Source organism: Scyliorhinus torazame, chromosome 18 (genome assembly GCF_047496885.1).
Source record: "Scyliorhinus torazame isolate Kashiwa2021f chromosome 18, sScyTor2.1, whole genome shotgun sequence".
Lineage (NCBI taxonomy): Eukaryota > Metazoa > Chordata > Chondrichthyes > Carcharhiniformes > Scyliorhinidae > Scyliorhinus > Scyliorhinus torazame.
Window position 1 is genome coordinate 149,098,824 of NC_092724.1, and position 20,096 is coordinate 149,118,919.

At 45.7% G+C, this 20,096-nt stretch overlaps 1 protein-coding gene across 1 annotated transcript in view; it reads left to right on the forward strand.

Annotated features, from left to right (window-relative positions):
• LOC140395604 (dynein axonemal heavy chain 17-like) overlaps nt 1-20,096 on the forward strand; it is an 896,966-nt gene that overhangs the window by 283,572 nt on the left and 593,298 nt on the right. Inside the window, exon 21 of the mRNA XM_072483576.1 lies at nt 6,109-6,278. Within this exon, the coding sequence (XP_072339677.1) occupies nt 6,109-6,278 (170 nt within the window). The remainder of the gene's footprint in view (nt 1-6,108; nt 6,279-20,096) is intronic.

The following is a 20,096-nucleotide window of genomic DNA, read 5'->3' on the forward strand; positions in this document are numbered from 1 at the left end:
TATGTTTCCTTAGTAACATAAGCGGCTTCCTTGTGTTGCATTTGTCAAGGAAGGTCGAGACGTGTAAATAACTTCAACTCATTTATTTACACTATGTACACTTTTATAACTTGAGTTCGACACTACTGCTAATCCTATTATAGCTACCTAAACTGACTAACCAGCTGCTGTCTTCCACGTGGTGGGTGTGATAATGAATCAACCCTGTGCCTCTCCTCACTGACTGTCTCCACTGGCCGAAGGGGCTGATCATGTGTGTGGTGTCCTTTATGTATGGGTTGGTGTAATGCCCCCCTGTGGTCGTGTCACCTCCTTGTGTATCGTGAATGTCCATTGGTCGCCTCCCATCTAACTTATCTATTGGTTGAGTGTGTGTGTGTGATGTTTCTGGTGCTCCCTCGAGTGTCTGTCTAGCTTACATGTATTTACAGTGATGCACATCACCACATCCTCCCCTTTTTATATGTTCATATTTTCTGTACACTTTAAGAAAAACTGAACAAAGAACAGGTAGAGAAGGTAAGGTATATACAAGTCATGGGAACGGTGATTAAACAATAAGTCCAAATCATTCATGTGAGTCCATAAACCATCAAACATCATGGTCAAATGTCTCTCTTGGTTATGAACGCCATCAACGGGAACCAAGAAGTGGTCGAATCACTGCGCTGTCCGATTTGGAGTCTTTTTCTTTTTTTCTTTTTATATTTGTGGTGGTGCTGTCGGCTGGCATCTTGTAGCTGATAGGTCATTGATATTGAAGAGGTACCATCAACAGTATCATTCGAGGTCATGGATGTGCCAGATGTTGAAGTCGGATGAGACTGTGCATACTGGTTCTGGCCACATGCTGTGCTGGAAGGGTGATTCTGCTGAGAAGCGTTGAAGCATGTCGATTTGGAGACAGAATTGCTGCTCGCATCAATGTCTGGTGATGGTGTGAAACTAGAACCTTGCATCTGATAGGAATATGCTGTCTGGCCAGGCTGTGGTGCAGCAAATCCTGGGCAGTAACTAAGGCATCCAGCCTGTAGTGCAGATTGCCGTTGGTGGTAGTCCTCCTTCAGTCTTGATTCCATTAGTGGGCAATCCGTAGTGCTGGCCTGTTTGAGAATATGCTGCATAGACTGCTGGCTGCTGCAGGCTTGAATACTGGGTTTGTCCAGCATGAGCTGTCAGTGGCCGCACTGTCGGTGTGGAACAAATGTGTGGACATAGCTGTGGTGAAGATTGGTGTATTCCTCTTGGACTGTAGCTGCTGCTTGTTATTGCTGACCCAATGTGATTGTCATGTGATCCATCTCCTGTCATTGTGGCATCTGCTGTCACCCTGAGCGTGCCATCACTGAGGTTGCGACACTGCCTGTCTGGAGTAAAGTCTGGCTTACTTGAATCAGAGTCGGCGTTTAGTTGCTCCCCATCTGGAGTCTGGTCTGTTTTTTGTTGATGCTCCCCGTCCGGAGTCTTAGCAGGTTCTCTGGTGTTAGCTGAGATTTCTTGAAGCTGCACGTCTGGAGTCGGAACATGCAGGAATGCATTGACTAGTGGAGAGGTTCGAGCAATTGAGGGTGGAAGTAGTGTGGTGTCACCGGAGTCACCAGTGGTCTCACCGTGATCGTCGAGTGCCTCTGTACGCACTAGCTGAGGTCTGTCACTTTGCACCTTTTGCATGGGAAGTGGAATGCTGTCGTCACTCGTTTCACATACCGTGGGTAAATCCTCAGTAGCTGCTTGCTGTTCACTAGGGTTGGGTAAATTGTCAGAGTTTTCATCTGGTGGTGCAAACAATGTGGGTGGACTGTCATTGTCTTGCCGTTGTCCTTCATTTGGGCTTTTCTTCTTTGGAATTTTAAATCTTCCTCCAGACATTACAGAACCTTGTTCATTTCCCTCAATTTCTCCCATATGTAGGGCATCAAATGTTAAATCCAATATTTCTTTCGTCATTGTACTAGTTTCCAAAGAACAGTCAGTTTCAATTTTCTTCTCAGTTACTTCATATGCATCCTTTTCTAATGTACATGCCTTCATAGTCTCTGGCTCTGATTTTGCTGGGACTGGCACAGTCACAGTCTCTCTTTTACTGTTCTCAATTACCCACATTCTACTCCCCAGACATAAATGCTTAATCTCTGGAGTTAATGTGGTACAATGGATAATCGGGTCGACCTTATCTGCATCGTCACCATCACTGGAAAGCACAATTGGTTCCCTTGAAACTGCTGCGGGTTTTAAGTGCTTTATCTGGCTACTCGATGTCGGTGTCCTCAGGATTCTTGCTCCAATGTTCTGCTAATTTATCAGTGGAGTGTGCAGAGGTTCAATGCGATTAATATTCCCATCAGGGGTTGAAGAGTCATTACTGACTAACTGCTGGTCTCTGTAGTTGGGACTTTGCGGTTTTGTGTTGAAGGGAGACAGTTGTCCCTGCTGTAGATATGATTCAGGTTGTGTTATTTCCATTAAATGAGGATCAATGTCTTGTCCATTTTTTCAATCCGTACTAAAGCAATGGCAATTTTCAGTCTGCTCCTTGCAAGTTAGACATACAAGCAATTTCTTTAGCAAATCCTCAGCATCCTTCTGTGACTGTGTAGCATTATTAATATCTCTTCGGCTAGAATGATCCTGAAGATCAGCGCATAATCCTTTTTTCTTCGGGCTTGGAAGAGGCGATTCCTTTGGCTTGTCTTCATTTGGGCTTGAACAGTCATCAGCGCTGTGCCCTTCATTGTAGCATGATCATCCTGCTGTGCAGTGGAGCGTGGTAGACTGTTATAGCCTTCTTGCTGTTTTGTGAGCATGGCAGACTTGCATCGTCTGCTGCTAGTTGGTCAGAGGAGGTTGCTAGACCCTCATGGTCTTGTTCCTGCAAGGACTGTGCATCGGAGTCATGCGTTTCTTCTTTCGTAGAGTCGGGAACCCTGAGCGGGGCGTGGACCACGCTCTGTGTGGCAGCAGGCCGCTCTTTGTGGGCTTGTACCGCTTTCTGTCTCTTAATTTCAGGCTGCAGCATCACCCTGCACTGATGAGTTAGGACGTCATATCTGCTGGGTTGAAGAACCTCAAATCTGAAAAATGAATCCGAATCTGCGTCGGATTGAATGCGGGGGTCGCCACTGTGGAACACGAAAGGTTCATCCGAGTCGTAGTCGTCTAGGACCATGGAGCTGTCATTGGGCTCGCGAGGTCCAGAAAAAATGTAAAGGTCGGTATCGAAGTATTCGAGGTCGGAATCATCGGTTTGTGCGTAGGTAACTGCTTGTTGCAGGGTTCTTCGGAGGTTAAATTCATTTCCTGGTTCAATTTGAGGCATTGTGCTGTCATTCCAGGTGAAGGAAGGTTGTTTTACATCTTTAAAAGATTTTTTCTTTGATTTGGGACGTTTCCCCTTTATGTTGGATTTGGGACGTTTCCCCTTTAAATTGGTGCGGTCTGGGGCCTCTGACGTCATGACGCGCGTGACGTAGCACGTAGGAAGTGATTGCGCATGCGCAGATCGCTGTTCCTTTACCGATGGCCGTTTTCTTGATTGCGCATGCACGGCGTCTCGCGCATGCGCAAACGAACTTTCCGGTTCTGCGCACTTCTCGCGCAACTGTGCTAGTGTAGTCCCTTTAGCAAGATGGCCGCCGACCTCGACCCAAATTGCTCTCTGGTCCGGGATCTCGGCCTCGCGGTGAGTACTGGCGCTTTTCTTACCTTTCCTTGCCGATTGGAGTGTGTTTTCCTCACAGTATTTGGCGAATTTGTCCTGGAAGTCGTACCTGTTTTGCCCCTTGGAGAACTTGAGTTTTTAAAAGATTTCTTCTGCTCTTGCACCGGCGATGGGGAGGAGAAACTCTATTTTTTCATCATCGGCCAGGTCTTTAAGTTCGGCTGCCACCAGGAAGAGTTCAAACGTTTGCCGGAATCGCTGCCAGTTTTCGCGGAGATCGCCGTGGCAGTGGAGCGGCTGCGGAACCCGGAGCTCGTACACCTTGCCTGGGTATTGCTGGTTGTCACTGTACGCTGAGGTATGGCTATCTGGATTTAAGCAGTTCACTACTGGTACCATGTTTTGTTATGTTTCCTTTGTAACAGAAGCGGCTTCCTTGTGTTGCGTTTGTCAAGGAAGGTTGAGACGTGTAAATAACTTCAACTCATTTATTTACACTATGTACACTTTTATAACTTGAGTACGACACTACTGCTAATCCTATTGTAGCTACCTAAACTGACGAACCAGCTGCTGTCTTCCACGTGGTGGGTGTGATAATGAATCAACCCTGTGCTTCTCCTCACTGACTGTCTCCACTGGCCGAAGGGGCTGATCATGTGTGTGGTGTCCTTTATGTATGGGTTGGTGTAATGCCCCCCTGTGGTCGTGTCACCTCCTTGTGTGTTGTGAATGTCCATTAGTCGCCTCCCATCTAACTTATCTATTGGTTGAGTGTGTGTGTGTGATGTTTCTGGTGCTCCCTCTAGTGTCTGTCTAGCTTACATGTATTTACAGTGATGCACATCACCACAGTCACCACTATCAAATATCATCTGAGGAGAAATGAGGGTTGCTTTAAAAGGGATAACTAAATAAGAGGATAACTATTACCCAGTAGCCTCAATTTTGAACTGCTCACACATGCCTACTGGGAAATTGATGGAGGTTTTACAAATTAGTTTGAATTTTTATGCAAAGTGAGATAACAAAATGCACAGCATTGTTCCACTAAATCCTATTGCCCTATAGAAGCTGGGAAATTCTATAAAGTTGTTCCATTTCAACTGTTGTTACATTGCCATTATCCCAAAAATGTATAAGAAGAGTTCTTGCTGCACTTCTAATGAAGTAATGCCAGTGGACCAGGAACTGCTGCACGACATTTCTTGTCTTGTGATTATAGGGAAGAAATTTGTCCACATAGCACCACTTATAATGATGATATTACTGAAGAACAGAGGGTGTAATCCTCTCATTTTGTTTCAAAGTGTTGTCTCGAGCGGGAAAAGCAGAGGGCAGCTCACCAACTGCTTTGCTGGCTCCTCCGACAAGTTTTCAAACACTCTGAAAAAGAAATGCAAGGGGCGGGACCTGCGCTTGACAGCCAGCAACCTCAGTTCCTAACGTATGGGGCCCACTTTTTATAGGACGGCCGATTTTTTAAAATGAACTCCCGATGGATATGGGACCTTCCCCAGGGAAGCCCCTCAGCCTGAACCTCTCCAATTAAAGCCCCTGCCAGTGTTAGGGGGCACTGCCACGGTTCTGCCCATACATGATCCTGTCTACCTTAGAGGCTGTACTTACCTGTGCAACCCTGGCAGGGACCATTCGTCCGTTCCCCATTGGCCCAGACCTGCTGTAAATGTCAGTCGGAGTTGGGGGGGGGGGGGGGCTAATATATTGGGGAAGCCTGCTAATGGCATTTAAATATGTGGCGATGGGAGTTCCCGATCTTTCATGACATGATCCCCATTATTTAATAGGCGGGATCGGGGACAAGCAAGTGGGGAAATTCCACCAGCGTGAAAGTCGTTTTGGGACCCCCCCTTGAATTCTCTGCCCCCACTGTCTTTCCCGCCGGTCTGTCTGAAAGGCTGCCTGTCCCTGGTAAGTTGATGGAATCATAGAATCCCTACAGTATAGAAGGAGGCCATTCAACCCATCGAGTCTGCACTGACCATTTGAAAGACCACCCAACACAGATCCAATCCCTGCCCTATACCTATACCCCCACCTAACCTATGGAAACTTAGGGGAAATTTAGCATGGCCAATGCACCTCAGCTGCACATCTTTGGACTGTGGGAGGAAACTGGCGCACCCAGAGGAAATCCAAGCAGACATGGGATGAATGTGCAAACGCCTCACAGACAGTCACCCGAGGTCGGAATTGAACACGGATCCCTGGCGCTGTGAGGCAGCAGTGTTAACCACTGTGCCACCATGCCGCCCACGTTGACGTAAATCTGCATAACACTGCAGGGAACTGCGCTACACAAAGAAATTTCTCTGCTGATGTGTTTTAAAATGTATAATTTGCTTCTAATTGATGTACATCATTTACATTTTAGCATGTATACATGGTGGAAAGTGGTTATAAATAAATGTATAATCTGCTTTCTTTAGATTGACTCCTACGAAAAACTATATGAAGAGGTATTAAAGTTTGAACTCGTGAAGATATTAGATTCTTGGTTTAAAATTGACTGCAGACCTTTCAGGCAGGCACTTCTGAACCTCATCAAACGTTGGAGCCTTTTATTCAAACAGTATCTTATTGACCATGTGACTGACAGGTAACACCAAGTACCATAGGTAAATGGGGTGTAATGTGGAAAATGTAACATGTGGAGCATTCACTGGTATAAATTAGTGGGTTTTTTTGCATCTAGTACAGGAATCTTTCTGCTTTATATATGGATCTTGTGTTCATTATGATTGTAAAAAATGAGGAAAATGCTATAACAGTGCTGTAATAACTTTTGAGTGACCATTGATCTCTATGGTAATGACTGTCACCTTGAAAATTCCACTGACAGGCTAGCTCAGTTTCATGGAGTCTGTAAGGGTCTGACTACCTCCATGATTTCATATTAATTGGGTAAAGGATTTTCTCTTTACAGTTCTGTACAACAAATCATTTTTGCAAAATGACTGAATAGTGGAAACAAAAAGTGGTTCTGATTGTACACTCACATCACAAGATTAAATTAGTGTGAAGGAATGGTTTTCTCTTTCTTCAAACTGTAAAGCCTTAATTTTTCATGCATGTCCAATATTCATATACATGCTAGTTTGAGGCCTAAACCAAATTTGGGTTCAGCCCTCAATTATGCAAACAGGTACATGCCTGAATCTTGCTAGTTGGGTTAGGTAGGAAAGCAGGGATTTCCTTGTCAGGTGGAGGCACTACTCATTCTGTGTTAGTTACTTTACCTCCTAACTTAATGTCTTCTGTAAATGTGGATATAAAAGTCTCTCATAAAATATCATGAATATATATGGTGAATGTTAGATTATGCTTGTTCTCAGTTATTAATTACTCTTCAAAATAATAGGTTCCACATCATTCCAGCTAGATATTCACAGCTTTTAATTATTTAATAACTCTACTGACAATAATTAAATATACACTTAAAAAAGTATTCGGAGTAAAACTTTGCAGATGTTTTCTGGAAATTCATATTTGCAGAGAAGTTGTAAGATGATCAAGACTGATCAAATTCTCAGATTTGTTTCTCAACAACTACTTTTTGGAATAGTTTTTTCTCGATTCTGTTTTATTCTAGTAATACTTAATACCTGATCTCTTCATGTCCAGGCCAATGACTTCTGTCTTGCATACCTGGATTGAAGTGTCAATCAAATCTTGAGGATGAAATCAGTTACAGAAATTAATGAACTATGAAGGCACTTAAAAACTTCCGTGCGTGTTACTTTTTCAACACCATAGTTTGTATTTATTTCAACTGATGTTGCCTTACAGAATTACATTTATGCATCAAAATGATCATCATCAACTTCACAGACATCTAACCATCTCTCGTTTTGCTGCTGAAGTTAAATGAGAAATCATTTAAAATACAACTTTTCTTTGTATCTTTAACTCACATCTTCAAACTCCAGGGTCTTGTTAAAGGATCTGTCCCCAGCATGGAATACTACTGAGAAAGAAATGCTACTGATATTGGAAAAGGTTAAATTAATGAAAAGAGAAATCAATAAATTCCCATTTAATTAATCTTTCTCTAATTATAAAAAGTGAGAGCCCAGAACAAATCCCTAGGGAACACCCAGTAATGTATTCTCCCAGCCAGAGTATTGATTTGTTATGTTGTAGGTGTAACATAAGCGGTTTCTTTGTGGTGCGCTTGACAAAGGAAGGTTCAGATGTGGAGATAACGTCAACACGTTTATTAAACTATTTACACTTCTATTACTCGGGTTCGACACTACTACTAATCCTACTATAGCTCCCAGACTGACTAACCAGTTGCTGCAATCCACGTAGTGGGTGTAATATTGAGTCAACCCTGTGTCTCTACTCACTGACTTTCCCCAATGGAAAAAAGCTGATCATGTGTGTGGTGTCCTTTATATATGGGTTGGTGTAATGCCCCCCTGTGGTCGTGTCACCTCCTTGTGTATCGTGAATGTCTATTGGTCGTGTCCTATCAAACTGATCTATTGGTTGAGTGTGTGTGTGTGATGTCTCCGGTGCGCCCTCTAGTGTCTAACTAGCCTACATGCATTTACATTGATGCACATCACCACATCCCCCCTTTTTAATATGTTACATATTTTCTTTAAGAAAATTGAACAAAAAACAGGTAGATAGGTTAAGGTGTATACAAGTCATGGGAACAGTGATTAAACAATAAGTCCAAATCATTTGTGTGAGTCCAAAAACCATCAATCATCATGGTCAAATGTCTCTCTTGGTTATGAACGCCATCAACATCAATGTGCCACAGGAACCAAGAAGTGGTCAAATCACTTCGCTGTCTGATTTGGAGTCTGTTTCTTTTTCCGATGTTTGTGATGGTGCTGTCGGATGGCATCTTGTAGCTGATAAGGTGTTGACGTTGAAGAGGTACCATCAACAGTATCATTCGAGGTCATGGGTGTGCCATATGTTGAAGCTGGATAAAACTGTACATACTGGTTCTGGCCGCATGCTGTACTGGAAGGGTGATCCTGCTGAGAACCGTTGAAGCTTGTCGAATTGAAAACAGAATTGCTGCTCGCATAAATACTTGGTGATGGTGTGAAACTAGAACCTTGCATCCGATAGGAATATGCCACCTGGCCAGGCTGGGGTGCAGCAAATCCTGGGCTGTAACTAAGGCATCCAGTCTGTAGTGCAGATTGCACTTGCGGTAGTCCTCCTTCGGTCTTGATTCCATTAGTGGGCAATCCATAGTGCTGGCCTGTTTGAGAATATGCTGCATAGACTGCTGGCTGCTGCATGCCTGAATACTGGGTTTGTCCAGCATGAGCTATCATTGGCTTCACTGCTGGTGTGGAATAAATGTGTGGATATAGCTGTGGTGAATATTGGTGTATTCCTGTTGGACTGTAGCCGCTGCTTGTTATTACTGACCCAGTGTAATTGTTAAGTGATCCATCTCCTGTCGTTATGGCATCTGCTGTCACCCTGAGCTGTCACTGAGGTTGCAGCACTCCCTGTCTGGAGTAAAGTCCGGCTTACGTGAATCAGAGTCGGCGTTTGGTTGCTCCCAATCTGGAGTCTGGTCTGTTTTAACTGAGTCAGTGTTGATTTGTTGATGCTTCCCGTCCGGAGTCTTAGCAGGTTCACTGGAGTCAGCTGAGATTTCTTGAAGCTGCACGTCTGGAGGCGGAACATGCAAGAATGCATTGACTTGTGGAGAGGTTCGAGCGAATGAGGGTGGAAGTATCATGGTGTCACCGGAGTCACCAGTGGTCTCACAGCGATCGTCGAGTGCCTCTGTACACACTAGCTGAGGTTTGTCACTTTGAACATCTTGCATGGGAAGTGGGATGCTGTCGTCACTTGTCTCACATACCGTGGGTAGATCCTCAGTAGCTGCTTGTTGTTCACTTGGGTTGGGTAAATTGTCAGAGTCTTCATCTGGTGGCGCAAACAATGTGGGTGGACTGTCACTGTCTTGCTGTTGTCCTTCATTTGGGCTTGGACTGTCATCGTCGCTTTGTTCTTCACTGTAGCATGATAGACCGTCATGGTCGTCCTGCTATGCACTGGAGCGTGGTAGACTGTCATAGTCTTCTTGCTGTTTACTTGAGCATGGCAGACTTGCATCATCTGCCGCTAGTTGGTCAGAGGAGGTTGCTAGACCCTCATGGTCTTGTTCCTGCAAAGACTGCGTGTCGGAGTCTTGCATTGCCTCTATCGTGGAGGCTGTCCACGAGCTCATTGCGGAGGCTTGTGACACTGGATTCACGTCTTGTGTGTGCAAGGACTGCGCTCTGGAGTCTTGCGTTTCTTCTATCGTGGAGTCTGGAACCCTGAGCGGCGCGTGGACCACTCTCTGTATGGCAGCAGATCGCTCTCTGTGGGCTTGTACTGCTCTCTGTCTCTTGGTTTCAGGCCTCAGCATAATCCTGCACTCACAAGTTGGGATGTCGTATATGCTGGGCTGAAGATCCTCAAATCCGATGAACGAATCCGCGTCTGCGTCGGATTCAGTACGGGGGTCGCCAATGTGCAACACGTCTAGTTGCGGTTCGGATTTGGTACTGGGGTAGCCTCCCAAGGTGAAAGGTTCGTCTTGCGTCGTTGTCTTTTAGGACTATATCATCAATGTTTGCGTCAGAGCTGGCATTGGGCTCGCGAGGTCCAGAGAAAATGTAGAGGTCGGTTTCGAAGTATTCAAGGTCGGAATCATCGGTTTGGGCATAGGTAACTGCTTATTGCAGGGTTCTTTGGAGGTTAATTTCATTTTCTGGTTCAATTTGAGGCATTGTGCTGTCATTCCAGGTGAAGGAAGGTTGTTTTACGGCTTTATTTTTCTTTGATTTGGGACGTTTCCCCTTTAAATGGGTGTGGTCCGGAGCCTCTGATCTCATGACGCATGTGATGTACTGCGTAAGAAGCGATTGCACATGCATAGATCGCGGTTCCTTTACCGGGGGCCGTTCTCGTGATTGTGCATGTGCGGCGTCTCGCAACTGCACAAGTGCAGTCCCTTTAGAAAGATGGCCGCCGATCAAAAGTGTTCTCTGCTCCGGGATCTCGGCCTCGTGGTGAGTACTGACGCTTCTCTGACCTTTTCTTGCTGGTTGGAGTGTGTTTTCCTCACAGTATTTGCCGAATTTGTCCAGGACTGCCTGGAAGTCGCTCCTGTTTTGCCCTTTGGAGAACTTGAATTTTTAAAAGATTTCTTCTGCTCTGGCACTGGCGATGGTGAGGAGAATCTCTGTCTTTTCAGCATCGGCCAGGTCTTCTAGTTCGGCTGCTACCAGGAAGAATTCAAACATTTGCCGGAATACCCGCCAGTTTTCGCGGAGATCTCCGTGGCACCGGAGCTGCTGCGGAACCCGGATCTCGAACATCTTGCCTGGGTATCGTTGCTGGTTGTCACTGTACGCTGAGGTATGGCTATATGGATTGAAACAGTTCAGTCCTGGTACCATGATTTGTTATGTTGTAGGTGTAACATAAGCGGCTTCCTTGTGGTGCACTTGACAAAGGTAGGTTCAGACGTGGAGATAACTTCAACACGTTTATTAAACTATTTACACTTCTATTACTCGGGCTCGACATCACTGCTAATCCTACTATAGCTACCCAGACTGACTAACCAGTTGCTGCAATCCACGTGGTGGGTGTAATATTGAATCAACCCTGTGTCTCTACTCACTGACTGTCTCCACTGGAAAAAAGCAGATCATGTGTGTGGTGTCCTTTATATATGGGTTGGTGTAATGCCCCCCTGTGGTCGTGTCACCTCCTTGTGTATCGTGAATGTCTATTGGTCGTGTCCTATCTACTTGATCTGTTGGTTGAGTGTGTGTGTGTCATGTCTCTGGTGCTCCCTCTAGTGTCTAGCTAGCCTACATGCATTTACATTGATGCACATCACCACAAGTATTTATCTCCACTCTCTGTCTCTTACCTCAAAAAAAATCCATCTCCAGTCCAAAGCTTTTTCTAATTTCCTGTGATATGATTTTTACTAATAATCTGTGCAGAAATACATTGGGTGTCTTCTGGAAGCAATATAGATAGCATCCATAGACACCTTTTTTCTACTTCATTATTTAAAAAAGACCAACTGGTTTAGTAAGACATGACTTACCTTAAAGCCATGCTGTTCCTCTCTGATAATTTCAGATTTGTCGCAAAACTCAGTCACGTGATCCTTGATGTCAGAAGGCAGCAGTGTCCAACTGACATGAAAGTAATAAGGTTATAGTTTCCTGGGGCAGAATTGTATGGGCCCCCACTTGCAAGTTTTCAGAATGGGGGCCATAAAATTCCTCAGGTGGCCTTCCTACCATCCTCCTGCCCAGCCTCAACATATTCTGAATTTTATGGGAGTTGAGACCTAGGGTGGAATATCCACCCTTGCACCAATTGAGACCTTTAAATGGCAACACCGCCAGCAATTACCTCCATCCTCCTTCCGGTGCTTAGGCTCTGGGATTGCTTGTAGTTCAGATCAGCTGGCCGTTGTCAAAGGCAGGATTTCCTACCAGGTGATGAGCAGCACTGTCTCCAACCAAAAATGGTTGCAGGTCCACTGACATCAGCAGGGATGATTTATCTGCGGACTTTTCCATTGGTGGCACGAATACTCCACCAACTGTTAAACTGTTAATTCAGTCCCCGTTTACTTTTTCCCAACTTTCTTCAATAATGGAATTGCATTGAAAAATGTACAATTTGGCAACATAATTGCCAGATCAAGTGAGCTTTGTACGATTATGACAAAACCTCCGCAATTCCCTTATGTACTAATTTTGAAATCCTGTGCAAGGACCCAGGTTTTTTCTAACTTTTCCCATCCTTTATAGAATCATGATGTGGAGATGCCGGCGTTGGACTGGGGCGAGCACAGTACGAAGTCTTACAACACCAGGTTAAAGTCCAACAGGTTTGTTTCGATGTCACTAGCTTTCGGAGCGCTGCTCCTTCCTCAGGTGAATGAAGAGGTCCTTTAACATGAATGAAGAGGACCTCTTCATTCACCTGAGGAAGGAGCAGCGCTCCGAAAGCTAGTGACATCGAAACAAACCTGTTGGACTTTAACCTGGTGTTGTAAGACTTCGTACTGTTATAGAATCATAGAATGGATTCTCATTACCATTTTGTTACTTACATTGAATTCAATAAGTTACTCCTGTTCCTTTATTTTTAGCTTGAATTTGATCACTGCCAATTTATCCGCTTCTGTATAAATGGATACAAAGTACTGTTTAATAAGCTTGTAATTAAAAAAAAATAATTTGAGTGATCTGGAATTTGCTGGCAAGGCCATCATTTATTGCCCTTCCTTAATTGTCCCTGAGAAGGTGATGGTGAGACATCTTCTTGAACTGCCACAAGCACGCTTGCAGTGATATTAGGGAGAGAGTTTCAGGATTTTGACACACAGCAAATTTTCCATTCTGGAGACATAAGTGCGGTGACGGGCAGTAAGGTCAGCTGGACAATACATATGTAACCCTTACATTTGAGGCAAACATTATGTGGCTTTGGGAGATTTGCTCATGATGGTCAGTGAGTATCCAGATGCTGTCACACTGAAGTCTGTACTTAGTTATAAATATTTATCACAACTCATTTTGAATACTTCTCACCACCCAAGTGCAGTGTGGTGGCTTTTATTTTAAGACTTTGGTTATATAATTAATTGTTGAGCACCAGAGTCTTTCCTAGCTTCCTGATGTCAGAGGTAGTTTTAAGGAATTTATATTTGTATTGTTGAACTTTAGAAATAAGGTATAGTTTAAGTGGGTTTAATTTAATATTGATGTGTAAGGAAGGGTAAAACTCTAGTTAGATTCATGTTTGACAAAGGTGTCTGTATGTGTGGTGTTTGGTCAGATAAAACTCTGCTACTATTATGCTTGGCAAGGTTACAGCGTGAAAAATAAATAAAAGCTTGGAGAAATAAAAAAGTTGTTGCTTCGCAACCTGGGACACCTTGATGGTAGGAACGTATTTGTGATTGTGTTTTTAACTGAATATAGCAATTGACGTTAGAAAACTAGAGAGAGGGATAATCGCTCAAAAGCTTTGCAAGAAGAAAAACCATAACATGGAATAATGGTTAAGAAAACAAGTAAAGGAAACTTAAAGAACAGGTTGTTAAGGAAACTAGAGGAATAAAGAGAAGTTGCCAAGAAGTTTGAAGTTAAAGGAACAAAGAGAAACTGCCTTTGGGAATTGCCTTCGGGAGGCGATGGCATTTGGTATTGTCACTGGACCAGTAAATCAGAGATCCAGAGTAATGCTTTGGGGACCCAGGACCCAGGTTCGAATCCTGCACTGCAGATGGTGAAATTTGAATTGAGTAAAAATCTGGAATTAAAAGTTTCATGATGACCATGAAACCATTGTCGATTGTCGTAAAAACCCATCTGGTTCACTAATGCCCTTTAGGGAAGGAAATCTGTCGTCCTTACCTGGTCTGGTCTACATGTGACTCCAGACCCACAGCAATGTGGTTGACTCTTAACTGGCCCCTCAAGGGCAATTAGGGATGGGCAATAAATGCTGGCAAAGCCTGCGATGCCCACTTCCCATGAACAAATAAAATAAAACAGGATATTGTTTATGGAAGTTGCAATAAAACCTGGGAAGAGAAGAGATGATGAGGTTGGCTACAGACAAGCCACATATCTGAAGCAATGGTAAGATTTGGTATCTTTATTTCCAGTGTTTGAAGCAATAGAATTCTGCTGGGTACGTGAGTACCTGAGTTTGAATAAAAACATTCACGACAAAGGTAATCTGAAAGGAGAGGTGGGAAACCTGGGTGCTGGATTACCTGTTGAAAGTGGAGAGGAAGCTTCATTTGAAAGAATAGTTTAGAAAACCTGGAGTGGTTTTAAAAAATATATTTTTAAAAAGTTTTTCCAATTTTATAAATATTACAACAAATCCTCAGGGTTAATATAGCATACCATAAATGCCTCAACACACATGAATACAGAATAAGACAGGAGAACAAGAATACAGTTGGCTCAGCTTAATCGTTAAACTTTGTACATCCGTATGTGCCAATGGATAAACTAAAGAATGAGGGAGAAGAGGTTAAAGCTGAAGGCGAGGGGTCATCTCATTCAGGTCCTTTTGTATGATGCCGACCAGGGGGCGATGGTCGGTTTCCACGGTGAACTGAGGGAGACCATACACGTAGTCGTGGAACTTATCTATGCCGGTTAATAAACCCAGGCACTCCTTCTCAATCTGCGCATAGCGCTGTTCTGTGGGAGTCATGGCCCGCGAGGCATAGGCGACCGGGGCCCATGATGCAGTGTCGTCCCGTTGCAGGAGTACCGCCCCAATGCCTGACTGGCTGGCATCAGTCGAGATCTTCGTATCTCGAGAAGTGTCGAAGAACGCCAATACCGGGGCCGTGGTGAGCTTAATCTTGAGCTCCTCCCATTCCTTCTGGTGTGCGGGCAGCCACTGGAACTCCGTAGTCTTATTCACTAGGTGGCGAAGAGCTGTTGTGTGGGAGGCAAGGTTGGGAATGAACTTCCCCAGGAAGTTGACCATCCCGAGAAAGCGTAGCACTGCCTTGTCTGCCGGCTGCGACATGGCTGTAATAGCTGACACTTTGTCCGCATCCGGATGCACTCCTGACCGGGATATGTGGTCCCCCAGAAACTTTAGCTCAGTTTGGCCAAAAGAACACTTGGCTCGGTTGAGGCGCAGGCCGTGTTCTCGTATCCGAGCAAAGCTGGAGACGACTGATGTGCTCCTGTGATGTGGTGGACCAGATGATGACGTCGTCAACATAGATGCGCACCCCTTCGATGCCCTCCATCATCTGTTCCATGATTCTATGAAACACCTCGGATGCTGAGATGATGCCAAACAGCATTCTATTGTAGCAGTACCTGCCAAAGGGAGTGTTGAAGGTGCACAGCTTCCTGCTGGACTGATCCAGTTGAATCTGCCAAAAACCCTTTGAGGCATCAAGCTTTGTAAAAATTTTAGCCTGGGCCATTTCACTTGTGATCTCTTCCCGTTTGGGTATGGGGCAGTGTTCCCTCATATGATGTTGTTGTTCAGGTCTTTCGGGTCGATGCAGATCCGGAGTTCGCCAGAGGGCTTTTTTACGCACACCATGGAGTTGACCCATGGCGTGGGCTCCGTGACCCAGGAAAGCACTCCTTGGTCCTGGAGATCCTGCAGCTGCTGCTTGAGGCAGTCCTTGAGTGGTGCTGGGACTCTACGAGGTGCGTGAATGACCGGGGTGGCGTCCGGTTTGAGCCATATTCTGTAAGTGTAGGGCAGCGTGCCCATGCCCTCAAAAGCCTCCTGGTTGTTGGCGAGGAGCGAGTGGAGCTGTGCCTTAAAGTCTGCATCCGGGAACTCGGACATGCCTTCTGGAGACAGAGTGTGTAGCCGCTCAACGAGGTGGAGAACCTTGCACGCCTGTGCGCCTAGCAGGGAGTCCTTCGATGATCCAACTATCTCAAAGGACAGCGTGGCTGTGTATGCATTGTGTGTAACCTTGAGCTGGCAGGATCCCATGGCCGGGATAACATTTCCGTTGTGATCAACCATCTGACAGCGGGATGGCCGAATCAGTGGTTTGACCTTCAAGGCGTAGAAGGCTGACCATGCAATGAGATTGGCGGAGGCACCAGTGTCTAAACGGAATGTGGTTGGTGATCGGTTGACCGTTAGGGTGGCACACCATTCGTCACCCGGATTAACGCTGTTCACTGGCATCGGCTGGTGGGTCCTACTTGGGGACATCCGATTTCTGTCAATGACCGCAACGTGGAAGGCTTCCCGGTCGTCGGTATCACCGGTCTGTACGTCGTCAGGGTATGACTCGGTGTATGAAGGCTGAATGGCCCGCACATCCCTGCGAGGCTGGCGGAATTGGGGAGCGTTGGCAGGTTGAGCTGCTCGACAGCAGGCAGCGTAGTGGCCCATCTTGCCACAGCCGAGGCATTGTCGATGTTTTGCTGGACATTGCCGCTTTAAATGTGTGGATCCACAGTTGCCGCACGTCGTGACGTCATGGCGTTCATTGCGCCACTGCGCACGCGCAGTTCGGTCCTGCGTAGAGTGCGCCTGCGCGTCACGTCCCTCTGCGTCGATGTCTCTTTTGGCGCGTACCAGCGCGGGTTTGCATACAGACCATAATCCAACCTCCAAGCTGGCCTCTGTGCCGACTCCTTCTCTGGGACCACTACCACCAAATGCGGAGCATGGTCTGAAATAACAATTGCCGAATATTCCACTTTCCTCACTCCCAACAACAACGGCTTCCCCATAATAAGGAAGTCGATCCTTGAGTAGTATTATGTACCGGTAAAAAGAAGGAATACTCCTTACCCCACGGATGCAGAAACCACCCCGGATCCAGTCCCTCCATCTCCTTCATAAACGCAGCCAACACCTTCGCACCCTCAACAAGCGGCTTAGACCTATCCACCTTCGGATTCAGCACTGTATTCAAGTTCTTACCCAGAATTAACTGCTACATATCCAAATACGGTATGGTAGCCATCATCCTCTTCATAAACCCTATGCCATCCCAATATGGGGCAAACACGCTAGCCAACACCCTCAGCCTCCCCTCCAAAGCACCAGGTACTATAACGTACCTGTCCCCCTGGCCTGCCACCATCTTCTCCAACTGAAGCCTCACTCTCTTACCCACCAGTATTTCTTTCCTCCGATCCCTGCTATCAAAGCCCGAGTGGAACACCTGATTCACCCAGCCCATCCGAAGCCTCACGTGGCCCTTCACCCTCAAGTTGATCTCCTGCAACAGCATCACATCGGCTCTCAAATCTTCAAATGTAAGAAGACTCTTGGACGCTTCACATCTCCACCCAGCCCCCGCACGTTCCATGTTACCATTCGGACCGGGGGTCTCTCATCCCCCCCTTCCTTTCCGTCATGATCACTGCCCCCATCCTCGCTCAGCAAGGGGGACTCAACCTACCCGTGTCACCATCATCCAGTTAACCTAACCCCCCAACCCTTCCCAGAAATCCCCCAGCCATTTCCTCTCAAAACCACTTCTCTCTGCATACTCCCCATCACCCCATCATTCACCCTTCCCAGGCCCATTCAGACCTGTTCACATAGGTTCCGACGGACTTGGCCCCTCACCCCACATTGCTCCCGTTCACTAGCTAACCTGCGTTTTCTAGCGAGGTGGCCCCTGCCAGAGCCTCCTCCCCCACAAGCCCAATACCAAAGAACCAACATAAAGGCCTCCTCAAACCCAGCCCATCCAAACAACCCAACATAATAGACCCTCAGATGAAGGGAAGCAAATGCCAGCATATTACTCCCAAAACCCATCCACTCCCAACCACAATATGAAGAAAATCAAAGTCCAAACTCAATTCAGTCCCGTCCTTCTGCCTTCACGAATGCCTCCACCCCCTCCGCCGTCTCAAAGTAATAGTCCCTGGAGTTGTGTGTAACTCTTAACTTCGCCGGGTAGACCACCCAACCACACGTTGGTCTTGTACAATGCTGCCTTCGCCCCACCAAAGGCCGCCCACCATCTTGCGAGCTCCGCCATGAGAGCTTGGTATATACAAATACCACTACCGTCCCACCTCACCCCTCGATTCCGCTTCGCCCATCTCAAAGCTTTCCCCTTCACCTGGTAGCTATGAAAGTAGACTATCGCACACCTTGGCAGTCCATTCACCTCAGGCTTCGACCAGAGCGACTGGTGAGCCCTATCCAGCTCATAGAAGGGGTCCCCCTGCTCCCCCAGCAACTTGGCGAACATCTCTGCAAAATACTCCTTTGGCCTTCAGCCTTCTAGTCCCTCAGGCAATCCCATAATGCACAGATTTTGCCAGTGTTACCTGTTCCCTAGGTCCTCCACTTAGATCTCAACCCTTTATTACTTTTCTGCACCTTCTGCAGTTCCTCTTCCATCAAGGTGAACTAGTAGCTGACTCACGACAATGCCTCCTCCATCCACTTCTACACCTCTCCTTTCTCCCGCACTGCCGTTGATGTCTTTCCCAGAACCTCCTTTATCGGGGCCAGTGTGTCATCCACCAACTCCTGGAACAAGGCCATCATCTCCTTCCGATGCTTGCCGAACTGCCACTCAAACTCCACTGCCATCACCACAGCTAGCTTATCCACTGTAATGGGCACAGCCCCACCTAGCTGTAGTATTATCATATGTGAAGGCAATGCCAGGTTAATGAAATGTATACGGAAAGCCACTAGAGGGACCTAGTCCTATAAGTATATAAGGGATGGGGTTGAGCCTTGTGGAACAGAAGAAGAAGACAGAAGGACAGATAAGGCATGTGTGAGAGAGAGCAGTTGTGTACTTGAGAGTTCTGTTAGTTAGAACATAGTTTAGAATGAATCATAGTAAGTGGTGTAAATAAATTTATAGTTTTGTTCGTTAACAAAGCATGTTGTTCTTTGTTCAACACTACGCATCCAAGTCATCCAGGTAAAGCAAAGCAGAGAACAACACACCGGCGAGCCTGCTCCCACCATATTTCCTCCCTGAACTGCACTGAACTCAAGCTCTCAGGTGGACTACCGCTCGCACCTTTTCGTTCCATATTTTTCTTATGGTTTTCCCGCAACTTTCCTGGCGATCAGTCGTATAAAATTTCCCCCCAGATCTGGGTGAAAAGGACCAAAAATTGAAAGCTCTAGCAGGAGCCACCCAACATGCGACCTCCACCTACATTTTGCCACCGGAAGTCATTTTCCTGCAGTTCTAATTGTTTCATTTGTAATTGAATTTTAGCTAATTCAATTGCCTCATTTTTTTGAGAACTTGGTCTACTAGGCATCCCTTGCAATTTTATATGTTTTGCTATGCTTTCAATAATCTCAGTTTGCCTTAGCTCTGCAGGCAATCCTAATTCTAGTTTACCTGTCCAATCCTAACTCCAGTTTTTATGCCAATTCAACTAGCTGACTCTTGGTTACTTACTGTAAACCAGTCAAAGTTACAGCTTCCATATTCCATATTCTATGCCGAATCTTCCAGAGGAAAGTGTTAGCAATTTCCAATCCCATTTTGGATTGTAACCTGTACAATATACATCACAGTAACTCCAGAACCTCAGTATCCCACTTACTCTTTTTAAGTATTCACAGATCCTATCAATTAATAATGAATCCCAGAACAAGTTTTAGTATTCATCATCCAGTAACTTGCTTTCCACGTTTCAAAATGTGTGTATCTCTGCTTAGGTTCTTTTGCTCCTTGGGGCAGAATTTTACCGGCCCTTGTAGATGGTGGTGGTGGGGGTGAGTGGGTTGTGACTAAAATACCTGCTATAGCTATTATTTTTCCTTCTATTCTTCAACCATAAGCTCACTCAAGTAGGATTGGTAAACTATGTTGTGAGTTATATATTCGGAGATTACAGTACTATATCAGTATTGATGGAGGGCTCTTTCT